General features: G+C 35.7%; 1 protein-coding gene and 2 long non-coding RNA genes across 4 annotated transcripts in view; 2 read left to right on the plus strand and 1 right to left on the minus strand.

The window, feature by feature from the left end:
• On the minus strand, positions 2,998–4,318 carry LOC109849836. The gene is made up of 2 exons (XR_002249242.1): positions 3,351–4,318; positions 2,998–3,275 (listed from the first exon to the last, which is right to left on the minus strand). It is a non-coding gene; the product is annotated as an uncharacterized LOC109849836 (long non-coding RNA).
• Positions 6,475–10,017, plus strand: LOC109849837. Of its 2 annotated transcripts, none has more exons than XR_002249244.1 (2): positions 6,475–6,517; positions 8,726–10,017. It is a non-coding gene; the product is annotated as an uncharacterized LOC109849837 (long non-coding RNA). The 2 variants fall into 2 exon arrangements; XR_002249243.1 differs by lacking the exon at positions 6,475–6,517 and adding an exon at positions 7,751–8,559.
• The window catches only part of LOC109849813 (developmentally-regulated G-protein 3), an 11,042-nt gene continuing 5,627 nt past the window's right edge, over positions 14,452–19,866 (plus strand). The window contains exons 1-5 of the mRNA XM_020419694.1: positions 14,452–14,578; positions 15,965–16,018; positions 16,508–16,684; positions 18,213–18,284; positions 18,415–18,474. Coding sequence (XP_020275283.1) covers positions 14,537–14,578; positions 15,965–16,018; positions 16,508–16,684; positions 18,213–18,284; positions 18,415–18,474 — 405 coding nt within the window. The 5' untranslated portion in view covers positions 14,452–14,536. The remainder of the gene's footprint in view (positions 14,579–15,964; positions 16,019–16,507; positions 16,685–18,212; positions 18,285–18,414; positions 18,475–19,866) is intronic.

The following is a 19,866-nucleotide window of genomic DNA, read 5'->3' on the forward strand; positions in this document are numbered from 1 at the left end:
CATTAGTTTGGGATTCAAAGACCTATCGAATGTCTTCCCAAATCAAGCCAATATTCCTCTGCATCCCAAATCATCGCATATTCACAATCCTCATCGTCCTTCTCTTTAGATAAAACTACCAAGTTCCTTCCAATCGATTTGATAGAATTCATGCATTCGCTCAACCAGTTCCAACATCCAAAACCATTTGTTGGCCAAATGATGAGCAAAACAAGAGTCATAATAAATTGACCTAGGTATCTGACATTGGTAACCCCAATAAAAAGCATAAACATTAGGAAGTAACTGATAATGTAGCACGAGAGGACCATTCAAGTGAACAACATGTGTTGCAAGCCTCACCTTTACCACAAATAACATAAATTTTTTCATCAGTCTTAAATTTTGCTTAATTCCATCATGCAAGACGCCATTTCCCTTTCAATTCGAAATCAAGAACCAAGAAGAAGAAGAAGAAAAGAGAGATAGAGACCTCCTTCAAAGTCCCTTGCGAATCTGAAAGAGAGAGAGAGAGATTTAAGCTCAGAGCAGATGCGACGATAGGGGTGAGAGCTCTGCTGGCCATCCCAGTCGAAGACCTTGAAGTGGAGGAGGCGGAGGAGGTCGGGGATGGGGCCCGGGGAGGGGGGAGGGAGGAGGGGTGGGGGTGTGGGCCAGGGTCTGGAGAAGAAGAAAAGGAGGAGAGAAGAGAGAGGGGAGAGGAGCAGTTAGGGGAGAGGAGGAGAGAAGAGAGAGGGCAGAGGAGGAGGAGGACACATTTTAGGGTAATTTCGAAAAGTTTTTTCCTGAGAGAGTGTGAAAGGGGGCAGAACACATTTTAGGGGGCTGAAACACAAGGGAAAAACTATAGGGGGCTGGGCCGCATCCCCTTTATTTTTGGGGGGCCTAGATACAGTTTTTCCTTTATTTTATTAGTAAATTCATTTTTTATTTCATTAGCAAAATTGATCTCTTTTTTTAGTTCTTGGTAAAAAAAGAAATCAATTTTATAAAACAAAATTTTAAAAATATAAGTGATTTCTAATCCCTTATATTTAGAGGACACTAATTTAAAATAGGGTCTATTCCAAAAAAATATTTATCTATTTCATTTGGTTATATATATAGACCATGTTTAATTTGGGTATTATGGTGAGTTATTAACGTTTGGTCCTCTAAAATAAAATAGTGGAGGGTTTTGTTTATAATTTTAGGAATGTTAGTTAATTAGAATTTAAAATTAGTACTGAGATAATTAATTAGTGTAATAATATTTTATGATGTTAATCAGTTAGGACTAGAATTGAAATATTTTTAACGTGTTAATCGAGTTTAGAGGGGACTCAGTTGAACTATTTAGTCTTTTAAACTGAAATGTTTCAAAGATTTCGAATTAAGCAAAGGAGGAGGGAGGATGTTATTTTAGTCTTGGGATTATTTCCCACTTGAGGTTAGATTAAAAAAACTCATTACCCCTTTAACTTTCCTAAAATTATCTAGGGTTACCTTTTCTAATCCTTTTACTGCAATCATATCTTGAAATAAGCATACCTACTTTAAGTTTTTTTAACATGTTCATTATGTTATAGGATGCATCTGATTTTATTGTTAAACCCTAAAGAATGATACTAAACAAGCACCAATTGGTTATTCACCTCATTTAGTGCCATTTATGCTAGTGGCATCATTATGGGTGAGAGATGAAAAAGATGTCTGGCGGTTTTATGTAGTTTCTAAAATAGCAGAAGAAATCTTTGGATATTAGAATTTGGTTATAATGGGATCAATAGATAGATCTAGTTAAATTTGGATTGTAGCAAAGGAAATTATGAACATTTGCTATTATTATTATATAATTTAATGTCGTACCAATTTATAATGACAAGCTTTTAAATATGACATATGTATTCCAAGTGTTAATACTAAGTTGATCCAAACAAATTATTAAAATTATAACTCATTATAGTATGTTGAATTATTATATATGAGAATAATAATGACGAGTTTAATTAATTCCATGATGAAACAAATCCACAATTTAAGTATGGCTCTAAGGTGTTTTACATAGACTAGTGACTATGTCATGGTCCCATTTGTTTGTTGGTGTGTTTATCTTGGTAGGTAGCTAATTTAATGAAAGCCTTATTTTCTTGACCAATTTCCGACTGCTTTTAAGATATTCATTTGCTCTAGCACAAAAAAGTTGTTGTTTAAATAGTTTGCCAATTGACTCCCACCTACCACTGGTTTAATTGTTTTTAAAAAAAACATTATCAGGTGATATTCCTTTACATTCTTCATATTTCTCAATCAAATGATTGACGATGTTTAGCGGAAACTTGGGACTCATCATGAATCCAACTTATCATTTAACTTCAGTACAAAAAAAGACTTGGTAATTGTGAAGTTAACTCGTTCTGTTAAATTAGCTACTAAAAAGTAAAGATAGTGAGTCTCAATCTCTCTAATATTACTAGTAAGTAAAGACGAGCCAATGCTCACAACAATACCCATCTCTTACTCTCACTACTAAATAATAAGGCATCCTAGACGGAATTTTCCGTCTAGGATACCCAGAATTCCGTCTAGGATGTGTATTCTAGACGGAATTCGGTCTAAAATACGTGTCTAGTATATTTCCGTCTAGGATGTAGTATTCTAGACGAAAATTCCGTCTAGAATACATCCTAGACGGAATATTCGAGACGAAATTCAAAACCATCTAGAATACATCCTAGACGGATTATTCTAGACGGAATTTCCGTCTAGAATAACGCATCCTAGACGGAAAAAATTTCCGTCTAAAATGAGTATTCTAGACGGAAATTTCCGTCTAGAATACTCATTCTAGACGGAATTTTTTTTTTCTATTTTTCTTTTAAAAAAGGCATCCTAGACGGAATTTCCGTCTATGATACTTTGCTATAGTAGTTTTTTTTTTGGCAGGACCTACTTTGCACAGCATATAATATCACATGTACACAATATAGCATAACATCAAATCATATTCATATCTAATTATATTCAACACAATCTCATTATATTCCAATATCAAATTCAATTATATTTAAATAATACATTCACCAAAATATTAAAGCGATACATAAATTGTTGACATAGATCCAAAATACTCTATCATTATTGGTTGTGCTTTAAACAATCTTTCTTGTGCTGCTTCTCTCTCCATCCTCTCCTTATCTTCCATTATTCTCTGCATCTCTATTTCATGTCGTATCAAACTCTCCAATTGGAAAGCCTCAGGCTGTGCACCGTTTTGGTTCAGGTTTCTGTGGTATCTAAATAGTAGAAAATAATAATTAGAATATGTTAGGAAAAAGTAATGAAAATGAAACGCATGAATTGGTCCTTACCACTGGATAGTCTGTAGTGTAAGGATAATGGTTTGCCTTAGTCACTCGAGCCTTCTCCTCCTCCAACTTCATGTCTCCCAAACTTCATTCACTACTTGTACCAGGTTCATGTCTATTAGATAATATATAGAGAGTAAAAGGAGCAACATGTATAAACATGACAGATGCAAGCAACTTCTAGGTTCAAATATTCAGATTTCGAGAGTATACAGTTGATCATTCGTTAACATCTTAATTATTAAGAACGGAAAGAACTTTACCGATGCAATGATGATGACTGTTCCATATCTCCAATGAATATGTTTGCATTTGGTTAAGAATATATCTGTTTGCTACTCTAGTATAAGAGCATAATAAACTACAGTATAAAAAGGCCTAATTCTATTTTATGTTATTATGTGTATTAGAGAAATAGATGCAGTGAACTAGTCTCCACGGTACATTGGGGAGCATCAATTAGCAAATTTTTCAATAGTTTTCTGAGTTTTTTGCACAACTAGAAGAGTAGATATGCATTTGAAGACATGAAACACTAAGTATTATGATAATTAAGAAAAAACTTTTATCTTTTATTTATAAGGCAAACCCTAATCAAATACTTGTTCGAAGAAAAAGAATGCAAACTATTTTAACTAAGAAACATGGAACTACTCTAGTTAACTTCAATAATCAAAGGTCAAAAATCCAAACCTTAGGTCCAGAAAATCACAATGTCCATGACGAAAAAACTATACTAGAGAAAAACACATCAGAAGAGCTCATGGAAACAATTAACCATCACTGCTCGCCTTCTCTTTCTTACATCAACAGCAAATGGAAACCCCAATAGAGATAAATACAATATGCATCAAGAATTGCAAAACTATATGATAACCAGAGGTTGCTAATCAGACTCGCCAAAGCTATAAGCTCACACAACTAAGGCCCACATGGAACACTCATGACACAGATATATTCGAAAGCCAGTAACGTACCTCTTTCTCCTTCAATACAGCAGCATAACTGAATGCCAATTCTTTAATTTCAGCTTCAGATGCTAGAAGCCTCTGAATATCTGCCTTGTATTTTGAAATCTGCAACATGTGATTCTATTAGAACAAATCAAAATGGTCATTAACAATCAAAATGGTCATCAAGAATTGGCATGCAACATTGCACATCAATATATCATATATAACTCTGCAATGCAATGTTTTTAGGCACATGTAACTATTACATATTTCTTATCTCCTTCTGCTGCCAAAAATTAAAAAGCATCCATGAGCCATGAGATCTCACTATTCATAATCCCATTTTTGCTTGAAGAATTTAGACGTTTCTACTTTAGCAGAAGGCCAACCCCTGTTACTCTATGTGAATATCTCAAATTGGAAACTCAGAAATAGGGTACAATATGTCACAAATATGGGATGCATAAATTTAAAAGAGCACAAGGCTAATATAGATGTACATTTTACACATTATAAAGAACATGAGTCACATTATGTACATTTACAAACCATATCTATTGCTTTAGCAAAATTGGTCATGTATTCCTAATTTGCGATTTACCCTCGCTAAAATTTCTATGTTATACCATATGGTTACCCTCGCTAAAGGTGCTATGTATATCATATGGTTTCAGCTATGATCGTGACCGTGACAATAAAGAAAGAATTCATATAGATGAAAGAGCACATCAGGAGTCCAAGCCCGTCTCTAGAGCCCGGAGCAATAGCTGCAGCCCAAGTCCGAAAAGAGGACCTTCTGGGTGGGGCCGGAGCAGGAGTCGGAGCAGGAGCATTGACCGGTATGGAAAGTCAACAACAGAAAACAGACACTCACCCATTCGTGGTCAACCTTCTCGTCGTTCACCTGCATCGTATGATGATGGAGAGATCAGAGATGATCAACTTCATCGCTCAGAAATTCCAAGTGACGATCCTGCCCCTTATGTTGATAACGAACGGCGAGAGGCTTCTCCTAGTCCTATTAGTTGGCATCAGAAATTTCAGAACCCTAGGCCATCAAATGATGAACCTGTTCGACCACAGAGATCAGCTACTGGTGGTGATGAAGCAGAGGAAGGGATGATTATGCCGGAAGAGGAAGAAGGAATGATACATCCGGATGAATGATTCCCCAAAGTGGGAATTAACCCATCTTAGGTTACCGGCGTTTATTTTGGATATGTGGTGTCACCTAGGCTCATAGTATGGGTCCATTTTGTCATCAGCAGCGGGTGCTGTTATATTTTGGATGTATGTAATATCACTCATAGTATGGGTCCATTTTGTTGACAGCAGTGGCTGCTGTTGGAAACAATGCAACGTTTACTCTAGTTGTGTACTTACTGTATGTACTTTGTGCTCAGCCTTTTGATGAAGTCTTGTTCCGAGGCTAGAAGAGGAAGCTTTGCTCTTAATTTTTGTTTGTGCTCTGATTTAGTAGCGACTTTAGCAACTCAATTCTTTTATTTTTCCACGACAGTTGACTCTATCAATCAAAATTCTAGTGCGGAACCGAATGAGGATGAGCTCACGCAAATTCCCATAAAATACCGGGCATGAGCTAACAGCCTAACAGCGAGCCGTATACTAGCGATCATGTGGATCTTACCGCTCATTTAACCATTTTGCTAAATGAGCGTCCAGAATACCAAACTAAATAAACCATTAACTGCAACCATTTCAACATCAAATTCATCCCAATCGAACATCAAGATCGTATCTTTAGGCCCTGGTCTAATTAGAACCTAGTACATTTTCAGTGTCCATTTACATAATCAATCTCAAAACTAAGGGTGTGTTTGGGAACTTGGATTTGGGCTTGGATTTAAAATCCAGGGTATTTCAAATCCAAATATCTAGTTTGGGTTCTGATTTGGGCCTAGATTTTAAATCAATTAATTTAACAAAAGAGGAATTTGAAAGCCCAAAACCACTGATTTCAAATTTAACCCCACCCTATGTCATTTATCAAATCCCGACCCGATAGGAATTTTCGCGATCCCCTCTCTCTCTCTCTCTCTGGTTTCGATCTCCCCCTCCGCCTCTCCCCTCGCCGTCGCCTCCCCGCACCGTCGCCTCCACGCCTCCCTGCGCCCGCCTCTCCCCCTCTCCCGGTCGCTGCTCTCTCCTCTGAATTCAAGCTCACGGTCCTCTCTCTCCTGCTGGTTTCACTCACAGGTAAAGTGCTCTCTGCTCCACCTCCACCCGCCCCGCCCGCCGTCCGCCTCGCCGCGATGCGCGCCTCCCGCCCGCCGGTGCCCCGCCGCCTCTCCCCTGCCTCTCCGCCTCCAATTTTGAAACCCTAGATCTGATCTAGGGTTTATATAGTGTTAATAATAATTTTGTTTGATTGAATTGTTGCAGCTATTTAGCCCCAAAACAATTGCTAAATACATTGGAATGCTATTCTAATCTGGGGGAAAAGAATCAACACTATCTAGTTCATACAATTTAGTTTGCTCTTATAATTTTACCAAGAGAATCATTTAAGTAGTCGGTTTTAGTTTGTTTTTTTTTAATTTTATATAGCTAGCTACTTAATCAATCGATTTGGGCCTCTATAGGTGAAATGTATAGGGGAATGTTAATGCCTGAAGACCTCTTAACTGGCATGGATGAATGATAGATCAACACTGGGAGGGGAAATGAAAGAATCAATGAAAAATTTGTTGACCGTGAAAATGCCAAAATTGCATTTAGGTTCAGAAATTTTTTGAAGTAATATATTTTGAGAAGGCTTTTAATTAAGAGAACTTCTAGTCCACATGCAGAATCACCAAGACTTTACTTGGATTTAAATTCTTCTGTTCAATTTTTGTTTATCTAATCTTGTTTATGACATACATACTGTATGTTAAATACTTTGGTCATCTTTATCCTGTGGTAGGACTTGTGATATTTCTGATTACCAATGATTTTTTGGGTCTATTTGCAACCAAATATGCCATAATGTCTAACAAAATAATTACTATAGAATTTTCAGACTCCCAAGTCTCCATACAAGTTGTAGAGTAGAGACCTAATTTCTATCCAAAGTTGAACGACCAACATTCTTTTCATGGCTAGCATTCTTTCAGTACAATGTTTAACTTCCATGGTCCTCTATTGTATTATATAATTGATACAAAACTACGTCCAAATTCCAATCCAGGACTCCCAAGTCTTTAAGTCTTTTTTTTTATTCTCTTTCCACGCCCTTCATTATTCTTTGAATTATAAAGAAAAAAGACATGTCCCCTAAGTCTTCAGAGTCATACAGGACACTTAGAAATGTAAGGAATTGTTCGGCATTAGAAATAGAAAATACTTGTGTTACTGTTTCCTGCCTACCTTGGAATTTATGAACTTATGGGTAGCACCCGAGTCAACTTGGACCATGCTTGTTTTTCAAGTGTAGCAAGCAAAGAAAGAGGGTTTTCTTTTGACCAGACTCTTAGCCTAGTCAATTTGTGTCTGAATAGGCTAGTTTGAGTATCTATGGTCAAGTATTTCTTGACCCTTGAAATTTTCGGGGGCTAGTAAAAATGCCAAAAGGCCAAGCCAAGTTCGATCACACTGTGGTGTAAACCTTCATCTTAAGGTAAAAACAACATATCCTAATCCACTCATCAGCCAGTCATTCCCCCTTCACCTCTGTTTAGTCCATTTAGTGAGCAGGTTTTTGTTTAGTTTTTGGTATTGTACTCGTTCAAGCCCGAGTTCTTGAATTGTTTATTTCAATACAGATTACTTACATTTAGAAATGTAAGGATTAAACAAAACAGCGATTTAGAATTGTCTATTTCAATACGGAAACATGGAATGATTTGCTAGTATCACATCTAGAGAACGTGTAGATTAACTGGATACATGACATCATTCTTTATTGATTCTTTGGCCACCCTGTTGGCATCAATGAGAGGATCTTGATTGTCATCAGTGCTTATATGCTTATGTAGCTAAATGCCAAGTTACTAGAACCGAAGTATATAATGCTAGTGCGATTGCAAGTTTCTTGATCTTGACAAGTACCAATTTTAAACAAAGACCAAGCCTACCCACCGCAGATTATCCGACGGTTAGAAATGTAGGCCCCGTTTGGCAAAGGGTTAAGGAAGAGGGATTATGGAGAAGATAATGGATAGCAATCCGGAAAAGTTTTATTTGTTGAAGTCACTTCCTGATGATGAAAAAAGAGATTTTATTCTCTTTATTCTTAAGGAGTAGTTTCTAGTTTTCAGGTCGGACTACTTTTCTTCATATCAATGTTATTCTTCACAATATTTTTAACCGAATATTTCTAATTTTTTGATGATTTCTTATGAATGCATTAGGGTTTTGTGTACTATTTTTTCCTTTTTTATTCTTTTTTTTCGCTTATCTCTTCTATTTATTGGTGTTTTGCAGTATAGGAAGGAGCTGAGCGGTTTTCTTGAGACGCCTCTTGGCAGGGGATTTGCTGTGAGTTCTTATCCTATGCATCATTTTTAGTACTTGATTGATTTTTTAATGTGAAAAATCAAATGATTGATTTGTTAATGTGAAAAATCAAATTTCTACACCTTGTCAACTCGTATAATATTAATAGCTTTAACTATTTGACTGATATAATTATCAGGATTTCCATATTAAGGAGGGAGGGGGGGGGGACATATATCATATCTGTAAGAGAGCCAAGTATAATATTAATGCATGTTGAGTTTCTAGTTTAGGTGTATTATTAGTGAATAGCAAGAGCAGTTCTTTATTTGGGTGGACTTCCTTGCCTCTTAGTGCGGTTCACCAATAAGATGTTTCAGACTGTTAATTTGATGAAATAATTTGGCAACAGTCTCCTGTACTCTGGCGGCATGTTGGGTGTTTAGAAATGTGTGATTTTATTTTGTAAAATTGAAGGTCAAGCATAATTTAGGAAGTAAAGTAAACTAGTAAATATGAGTAAACTTTAGAAAATATATGTAACGAGCACAAATCCCTGCAACGAGTAAATATGAGTAAACTTTTGAAAATATATGCGATGTGTAGAAATCCCTGCAGATCTGGTGGGTCAAAGTACGGAATATAAGCAAATTTGGCTGAACTAGAAATACACCTAAACTTCTCTTGTGCAATCAGGTAATATTTTTATGTGAAACAAATCAGATAGGACAAAATCTGTGTTGATCTCTTTTATGTACTACATCTGCAGAAGGCTCTGTGTTATCCAAGCAAGTGAATACTATTGCAATACGGGGGTTAATTTCTGGATACTGTGTTTGCGTTGTGCACTATGGTGCTATTTGGTTTGTGAAAACTCGCAACTGTTACTGAGCGATTTGCCAGAAATATATATATTCCAGTTTATTTTACTGCAATTGTGATTTTTTTCAAATCAAATAGCACCACAGTATAGGAAGGAGCCGAGTGGTTTTTTTTCGCAGGTCAAGCGTGATATTGTGCTGAGCGTGTTTGTGCTTTGGTCTCACCTTTTTCGGTTCTCATTGTCATTTGATATAGCTTGCTGCTTTGTCGAATGATTGTAGCTTATATGTAAGGGTTAATTGCATATACTCTCTGTGGTATCGTTTTTAAATAACAACCCCTGTAGTGTACATTGTTGCAGATGTGCCCTTGGGTTAAAATTGTGACTGTTTTACCCTTGGACTTACTAATTTCTAGCTGAAGTCAAACAAAAGGATATTGGATTCGGTTTGATGTTATTTGGACCTTCTCTGTTCTCTGAGCTTATTGCCAGAAGTAGAAGGAATTGTTTTTGTATGTTGACAAATGATTCCTATGAAGTTTCTTACTTTTGGTGTTTGCATTGGTTAGCTGATATATTGTACTGAAGGTGGTTGTGCTTTGGTCTCACCTTTTTTGTTTCTCATTGTCACTTGTTGTGGTGTTTGCTTCTATGGTGAATGATTGTGGCTTATAGTATACTCCAATATATTGGTATCTGATGGTTTGTGGTTTGGTACATTTGCTCTTTTAAATTCAAATTCATGTATAATAAAGTACCCAAACACTAGATTTTGAAATCAAAGATTTTAAATCCTTTTATTTAATAAAGATATCCAAACAAAAGATTTCTTAAATCATGGATTTCAAATCCTAAATTTTTATTTAATAAAGATATCCAAACAAAAGATTTCTTAAATCATGGATTTCAAATCCTAAATTTAAAATCCTTTGATTTTAAATCAACTTCTCAAATCCAAATTAAAGTTCCCAAACGCAGCCTAAAGGAAATTCGAAACTTCAAAGTTGAAAGGGGTTGGGATTGAGAAATATTAGGGTTTCGATTGAGCTCATTACCATAGAGATCGACAAGGCGATCTAAGCATTGATTCGTGAAGTCCTCGTCGAATCCGAACTCGATTGCTAGAAGCCTCTGAATATCGCTGGTGGAATCTGAGCATCGGGGCGAAGATCACCTTGTCGTAGCCGCGGCGGAAGCGGCCGGAGGAGGGTGGTGCAGACGCGGATCTGGAGGTGGCCAGCGGAGGAGAGGGCGGACTTGACGGAGCGCATGGCGGAGACGAGGTGGGCGATGAGGTTCCTGTCGGCGGTGGACATGATCTCGTTGCGGGGAGGAAGGGAAAATTTGGGGGGAGGAAGGGAAGGAATTAGACAGAGAATTTTAGGGGGAGGGTTCCTGTCAGCGGAGGAGAGGGTTTCTTATTACGATTTTGGGCCGAAAATATAGGGGGGAAATTTGGTGTTTATTTTTTTATACGAGCCAAAATATCCTAGACGGAAATTTGGATACATGGTCATCTTAAAAAAAAAATTAAAAATAAAAAAACCGTCTAGGATACTATCCTAAACGTAAATTTTCGTCTAAGATATTTTATCCTAGACGGAATATTCTAGATGAAAATTTTCCGTCTAGTTTAATACAAACTAGACGGAAAATTTTCCGTCTAGAATATTCCGTCTAGGATAAACGATTTTTTACTAGTGTCTATAGACCCTATATATTATATTAATTAAATAAATTAGATAAAACCCTCTTAAAAATTGGGGCCCATTGTATTGACCAATCTTATTTATTCGTCTATGCAATTGTAAAAATTATCTACAATTTAAGACGCAGAGGGTCTATTCAATTGTACAAAGCTACAATAAACGCACATGAAAGTAGGAAGGTACGTGCGAAAAATGGCTAAATTTATATGAAAGTAGATACATTACAAAAAGATATAAATGCATTACATCAACGATAGGTATAAATATTTATATAAAATAATTATAGACATCTTTGAAAGATGGATAAACTAGTAAAAATAGATAAATACATAAGCTAGAAATTTTTTATATGAAAGATAAGTAGAAACATATGAAAAATATAACATTACATAAAATGTGAACATATTTTATAAAGGTGGAATTTTTTTTATATTGATAATAGCAGCGAAAGATGGGGAACACGAAGGGAGACACCAACATAGGAAAAATTCTCAGATGCCGGAGCACCAAGGCACAGCAAAACATATGCAAATGAGAAGGTGGTGGGATTAAACAATTTTTCTTATGGTACGAGTTCTACTCCTATTGGCGTGGTGTATGTAGCACAATGCCCATGGAGCATCTAAGAATTTACAATACTATCTATATCGGCAATTTTATATTTATTTTATATATCCTTAAATCAGGTGTATGTACAGAAATATCCCCAATCTCAACATTTACAATACTATCTATATCGGCAACATCAAAGAGGATACACATGTGAATTACTAATCATAAACTTTGTTGGATAGGATGAGTAAAAATTTGACTATTTTTTACATTGTACTCACAAATAAGTATATAAAAGTTGATTTTTCATCGATTTGAAATATTTTTGTAAGGGTTAATTGCAAATATACCCTTTATTATCATCTAACTTTATTATCATCTAATTATGGATAGACTCTCCATAGTGTTGCGTAATTGCTGATAGATCCATTGTAGTTCCATTTGTGCAGATAGATTCTAGAGTGAATTTTTTTGACTCTTAAATGAGTAAAAAAAGATTTAGAAGGTAATAAACCCCCTGAAGTTCTATTTTTATTGCTAAATTTGTTAACACTCTTTTTTTATCGCTTTTTAACACTTAAAAGTGTCAAAAAGGTTCATTAAGGATCTCTGTATGCAATGAGCAAATAGCACAGAGGTCTATCTACACAAATTGAACTATAAGTATCCATCGCACAATTAGGTCATAGTTAAGGGGTGTCTTTGCAATTTAGTTTTGCAAATAATAATATTTAGAAGGTAATTTTGCAAACACACGTCCCTCGAGAGAGAAAGATACCCAAAAACCCAAAGAAGAGTTATTTTTCTTTGTTCCAAAAACCCAAAGAAGAGTTATTTTTCTTTGTAGTCCCTTAAATATTTCCTCTTTTGGAGCCCTCAAATCATTATATTACTATTAAGTCCCTCAATTCTTAAGATATTTTAAAATTAATTCCTAAAATCATTGAAATTGTGGTTATGTCCCCCACTTCCATGTTATTTGACATTAATCCCTCTAATAAAGAGTGAAAGTAGTAATTAGGGAGAAATTTGATCTTCAAAGTGTTGGAAATTATGGTTAAATCTGGAATTAAACAGTGAAAGATGATGTGCTGTAATTTTAAACTTTTTCAAGTTAACTACCGTGCGTTTGTGAAACGCTGTGCTTAAAGCAATATTTAGCCTACTCCGGTACAAGGATCCCAAGACCAAGCTGCTTCTAGGAACAACAATACAGTATTCTGGTGTGCACTAACCTAGTAATATCAAGATCTCCTCGATCTATAAGACCTTTCGGTCAAGGTAAAGATCTCCTCGATTTATAAGACATTTTGGTCAAGGCAAAGATCTTCTCGATCTCAGAACCTTTCAGTTCAAAACCTTTCGGTTTCAGGGTAAGTTCCCGCGGGCACAGTTTCTGCAGCAGCAGCACAACAACAACAAAAACGTCAAGATCTCCTTGATCTGACGTTCGTTTTCCAAACTTGCACGTGTATATCTATGAGCTACTCAAGGACACTATTTATAGGCCTCTAAGGCTAGCTCAAAAGTCACTCGTAATTAATGTGACTGTTACAATTTTTAATGACAATTAAGATTGTAACATCAATGCATCAAATTACTCTGAATGTTGTTGTAACTGCTGCATGCAGTAACTCCTAAATATGAGGCAATAAATGGACGCCTTACTATGAAACCCGAGGGTTACATCTCAGCAAATCAGATAAACTTCGTCTGTAGGACGAACCTCGTCGAATGGGCGAACCTCGTCAAATAGGCGAACATCGTATGACAGACGAACCTCATCAAACAAGCGAACCTCGTCAAACAAACGAACCTCGTATGACAGACGAACCTCGTCAAACGAGCGAACCTCGTATGACAAACGAACCTCGTAGAACGAGCGAACCTCGTCAAACAGGTGAACCTCGTATGACAAACGAACCTCGTTGAATGAGCCACAGCCCACGACCCACGAACCTCGTCGATTAGCCTCGATCCCCGGCCCATTGGCCCACGACCCACGACCCACTAGAACTTATGAGGGATTAATTAAAATAAAAAACTTCTCGGCTTGCTCGAACAAGTGACCTTTTGAAACACCGAAACATTAACTTTCCACTAGGCTACTAAGCACTTATAAAAAATACTTGTAGTTAATATATATAGTTTGAAAACTCATTCTTGGAAAGCGGTTTTGACCAAAAAATCCAACACAAAGCATCAAAATTTTTCTTAGGCCCTAAATTTTTATAACTTATTTCAAATTAATAGCTCTAATTGCTAATTTCTACTATTGACTTGAGGGATAAATTTCACAAGAACTTAAGAATTAGGGACCTAATAGTAATTTTAATGATTTGGGAGACTAGTTCCAAAAATAGCTTAAGAAGTGAGGTACTTAGTATCAATTTTAGTGATTTAAGTGACTAATTTTACAGTACGGAATATTTATAAGGGACTAATGACGAAATAAATCCTTAATAAAAACATAACATAATATTTCTCACCGGATTCTCCAAATTAACCAAGGAAAAACTGAACGAAAAAACAAAGTAGGGTCAATTTTGCGATAATAATTCACTTAAAGGGGAAATATAAATAGTATATAGGTAGGGGTCTATACCGAAAAAGCCAACAATATATCGTCACTCTCCCTGGCCCTTGAGTTGGAGAACTCTCGAGAACCAGCAGAGAGAAGGAGCGAGCGCTCGGTGTTGGAGATCGCAAGCGAAAATGGCGACCGTGATGCAAAAGATCAAGGACATCGAAGATGAGGTACTTCTTTCTTGTCTAAAATCAAACCCTAGATAAATTCCCCATTCTTAAACCCTAATCTGCGTCCATTTTAGTCTCTAAGAAACTATATTATATCTTTGCCCTAGCTAGGTTTTTAGTGGTGCTGATGTTAGGATAGGTTTCGTTGGATATCTGCACCGAATAAAGATTTGAATTTTGTAAGATTTTGATTTGAATCCGTAATTTGTAGGCTACAACAAATTCCGATTCCGTATAATCTGCGATCTAGAACCTCTGAAAATCTCCCTGCTCTAGAACCCTAATTTGTCTCTCAGTTTGTTGGTGGTGATTTTGGGATAGCTTTTGTTGGATAGATGGACGGAAGAAATGTTTATTTTTTGATATTTTGATTGAAATCTGCAGCTAAGCTGATAGAAATGCTGCAATCATTACTCAAATAATTTCCTTTGCACATTTTTTTTTTGAAATTTTATTTTATTAGTGGTTCATTTTGTGTCACAACAGTTAAAAGTTTGCGATAATTCGGATTTCATCTCGAAGAAACGGAAGATCTGCATGAAATTATCCATGACAAAAACTATAATCATTGTAAACAAAGTATCCCCAGTATTCTGATTTTCTGATGTTCACAACATTTGCGTCTCCGAACTGAGGAATCAGAATTTTGAAAAACCCTCTTAATGGTAGCTATCCTATCATTAATCCACTCTAAAGGATAAAAGTAACTAGGACAATGGAAAATGGAAGATCCTTATGATCAAAGTCAATCATAATCAGTTCTTTTTCTTGATAAGAATTCCCTTTTTCAAGTAGCAAATATATTTTTTTTTTCCGGAGGGAGATATACCAAAGTACGCTACTTTTCCCATCAAATTAAACCCTAAATGTCATGCAAAAATGTAATAAATAAAATTCTCCTTTATCAGATCTCTCTTTAGTTTGACATTGCTGAAAAATGTGTACAATCAAGGTCCAAAACTAATGTGATTTGATCAATTCTTCACAACCTTCTACCTTTGCATCCTATTTCTTATGAAACCACTAGACCTATCTAACTCAGCAAGAGGTACAAAAATTAGAGAGAGTTGTTTATTAGACAACACCACAGGATGATGGTTAATCAATCAAGTTTTACCTGATTAAATGATCACTTATTACAAGAATTTCACACCTCATTAGCAGGCCTTCTACATTGGAAGTCAATCTTTAACACAACGCTATTCCAACTACCTGAGATCTTTTAAAGTTTATCTGAAAAATGTCCCTCAGATTACATTAATAAGGATCACATTCACAATCTTAGCAAATGCCAAACCTTCAACTTCTGTTCTCTGTCTTTTGTTTTTTTATTTATATGATCTTTTAAAAGAATTCTGGCCTCACATTATTGTTATTATCTGGCAGATGGCAAGGACACAAAAGAACAAGGCGACAGCCCACCACCTTGGTTTACTTAAGGTGACATTTCTGTCTTTTATCTATCCTATTAATGTTAATTGGTTCTAGGCCATCTTAGTAAAGTATGCACATCTAGAACTTTTGCTTAGTATGTCCTTCTCTTAATTTCTTTCTGAAGCCATTTTAATACATTGTTCTAATTTCTAAATATGGCAATGCACCTTACTAAAAATATATCAGACATCTTAGAGACTTTAGTACTCACTTTGGATGCCGTTAGTTTTTTTATGAAGGTTGAAAATCTTGATAGTGTACTTTATCTTATCCATAGAGGACAAAAATTCTCGGAATTTAAATTACCTTGCACTGTTTGAAATTTGAATTTAAATTATGTTGCGTTATTTATCTTCTAGATATATTTTTGCACGCATCTAGATATATTTTTGCACGCATCTTATACTTTTAGAGAATAGGCATTAGGTTTTTGGAAAGCTTTTATGTCATTACAGCAACAAGCACGACATATTGATTTGGTGTTATATTTTTAAGGCTAAACTTGCTAAGCTACGTCGAGATCTTTTGGCTCCTCCATCGAAAGGGGGTGGTGGAGGTGCTGGCGAAGGATTTGACGTTACTAAAAGCGGAGATTCTCGTGTTGGTTTGGTTGGATTTCCTTCAGTTGGAAAATCAACGCTTCTGAATAAGTTAACCGGAACCTTTTCTGAGGTATGTTGGTGATCTCGAGGATACACATTGCTGTGTATACGTTTTATTATCTCCTTTATTTTTTAGTGTAAAGGATAAATGCAAGTACTTAACCTGAGAGAACATTTCTTGCTAGTGAGTATTTTATTACTGAATGTCTTTTCAGTGTAATAGACGTCATGACTCTGTATCCAATTGTTATATTTTTAGTTGATCTAACTCTTAAAAGTTGCTCCATTCTTAACAAACCATGCTTTGTTCAGATGGAAAAGAGCAGAAAAAAGAGTCATCAACTATTTTGTGGGGACACTAACTTCAAGCATGTACTTTCATTTTCCATGTAAATGAAATAAAAATTTAGTTTATGCGATTTATTTTGTTTGTTAATATTCCACCTTTAGGCTCGCAATGATTGTGATATGAGCAATAACTGGCCTAGGGTTTCTTTTCACATTTCTGAAGCTGGTCCCTTTCAACATTGATATGCTTCAGATGATCTTGCATAGGGTGGTGGCCTTCATCCCAAAAGGCTCCATCTCCATTGATTCTATCTATGGTACACAGCTGTTTTGGGCTGTTCAAACCAATCTATATGCTAATAGACTTGAGCTAGCAATAGCTGTTTATGTGCTATCTTGAACTGTAACTCCTGTTATGACGCTGATGCCTTTTATTTTGGGGTATAAAGAACTCAGCTTGAGGGAGCTGCCTTATTCAAGTTAGCTTCAAAATTTAATAAAGCTATTCCAGTTTGGCTTGGCTATTTCTCAAGCTTAAGTTTCATTTCTTGGCAGTAGCCTTCTGCAATTGGAGGTTTAATGACTATGGGCCTTTGATGTAGAATCATTACTATTTGTTTGCTCTTATTCTGTCCAAAAGGAATATATAACTTAAATTGTAAACATACATTGGGGGAAAAAAGAACTATGAGGTCCATTGTTCATATCAGATTAAATCACAGCTCAATGTACTTGGTCACTTACTAAACTCATACATGAAAATTTGTTTGCTAAATTCTGGGATTGGGTGTATCTGACATATGTCCACTAATTGTTAGAGCATTGCAGTACTTGATAGGTGGTGCGACTGCTTGCATCCTGTAGTCATATATCTTTTATAAATTACTTCAAATATGTGCTTTTAGCAGTGTCTAAATATTTTACAATTGCCATTGCGCTCTCAAAACATATTTATGAGAATTAAAAGAAGACAAAGAAAAAGAAAAGAGATGATCTGCAAATTCGTGGAGAAGGAAGTTCTTAGTTATATTTTTTGCTTTGTTATAAAATTTAAATGATCACTTTATTGTGTAATCAGTATGTTAAAGATTTCTCTCTCTGTAAGCATGTTGCTGTGTGGCTCACACACACTTATTTGTTGATAGTTCTTAGACTAGTTATGTGACGGCTCATTTGTGGAGTGTTGTATGTATATTCCAAGTCAAGTGGCTCTTTATGTAAATTGCTATAAACTTGTCCTTGATAATTTCTTTATAATTTGGATAGGAATCTATTATTTGATATCATTACATGTTTCACAATATTAACAGGTTGCCTCATATGAATTTACTACATTAACTTGCATTCCTGGTGTGATCACATATAGAGGTGCCAAGATTCAGGTAAATTCTGGTTGCTCAATGCTATACTTTTTATTCATACAATTTAGTCTCAACTTGATGCATTTAAAGTTAAACAACACCTATCAATCCTGTTTAGTAATCGAGAAATTATATCATTTTCCTGTTTCAGTTGTTGGATCTTCCAGGGATTATTGAAGGTGCAAAAGATGGAAAGGGTCGAGGAAGACAGGTGGGTTCTCCTTTTTTTGGATGTATTCTGTATGCTTCTTTTCTGTTATAGTGATTCTGACATGCATGAACAACTTGATCTTGTTGGCAAATCATAATAAAATTCAGATCGACATTCATGGAGTACTGTTGAGTTTGTTCTTATGTTTTAAGTTCGCCACATAAAGAACAAGCATAACGTGTTACATAAATCATATTTCTGAAAGAGGATATAATTTGTCTGTAGCTTGTTGTTTGGTGCCAAACATTATTTCCCTTTTATATAAGAAGTTGACCTATTCTTTGGTGAGCCAAGAATTGGTTGCTTTTATTCATATTACAGGACATGGGGCACATGTGTACAGTATCTGGGAAGTTTACATGCTTGATACAGAAACCCTTCGAAGAATCTGACAATGCAACATGAGCATATTTTGTGAAATGCTTATGCAACTAAGTGTATAACTATGTATAAATGAGTAATCAGCTACATAAATTGTGTCAGAACTCAATATGATGTAATCTTAGATATTTATCTGGTAAATTCTATTTATATCATGGTAAAAAAACTGCGACATTACATTGCAGTTGTGATATCAACATTGTTTCATTATTTATAGTGTTCTAGATTGTCCTCCAAAGTCCAAACTCCAACTGTCCTGGTGTCGGACATGTCGAAAGGCCGGCAGTTGAAACTGTCAATGCATTTATCTAGAAACTGGTTTCGTGGCTAATCTTATTAACTGAATTTTTAGAGATTCGGTATAAACATGGACTCCTTTACTTTCCCCTGTTAGAATGAATGGACAAAACTGAGCATGACTTAAATGAAATAAGCCTGAAACTGATTAACCTAGTGAAACTGTGAAAGATTGCCGGTCATTTTACTTGAATCTGTGTGGTAGAAGATGTAGGCCCTGGAGAATGCCTTCTCCAATTGTAAATGGCATACTTGATACCCTATTACGGGGGTAAAAGGAAACAGGTGAATCCATATTTTGATGTTAATGCAATTTATCATTTTAGTGATGTACTAGATTTGAGCCGTTTGAGTGTTACCCATGCTCCAGTTTTTCCACGTGATGTGCTTTTCACCTATTTGCACCAAGTATTCCCTGATGGTGCTAGATTTCTTGATTTCTTGAAGCTTATGTTCTGCCTATAATTTTTTGTAATTTACAGTATTATAATATTTATCAATGCTCAAACATACTTGTAGTCTCAGAACTATGCTCAAACATACTTGTAGTCTCAGAACTATGTTTCATTATTTAGTGTCTGTGTAGTCCATATACGAACACTTCAACTGTGTTTTATGCTTTGGAATCTTACGCATAAAATTAACAGAAGAGTTAGTTTGTGCGGGGGATTTTATTTATTTATTTATTTTTTGGGTGTGTGTGGGTGGGTGGGT

The sequence above is a fragment of the Asparagus officinalis genome, chromosome 7 (genome assembly GCF_001876935.1).
Source record: "Asparagus officinalis chromosome 7, Aspof.V1, whole genome shotgun sequence".
Classification (NCBI taxonomy): domain Eukaryota; kingdom Viridiplantae; phylum Streptophyta; class Magnoliopsida; order Asparagales; family Asparagaceae; genus Asparagus; species Asparagus officinalis.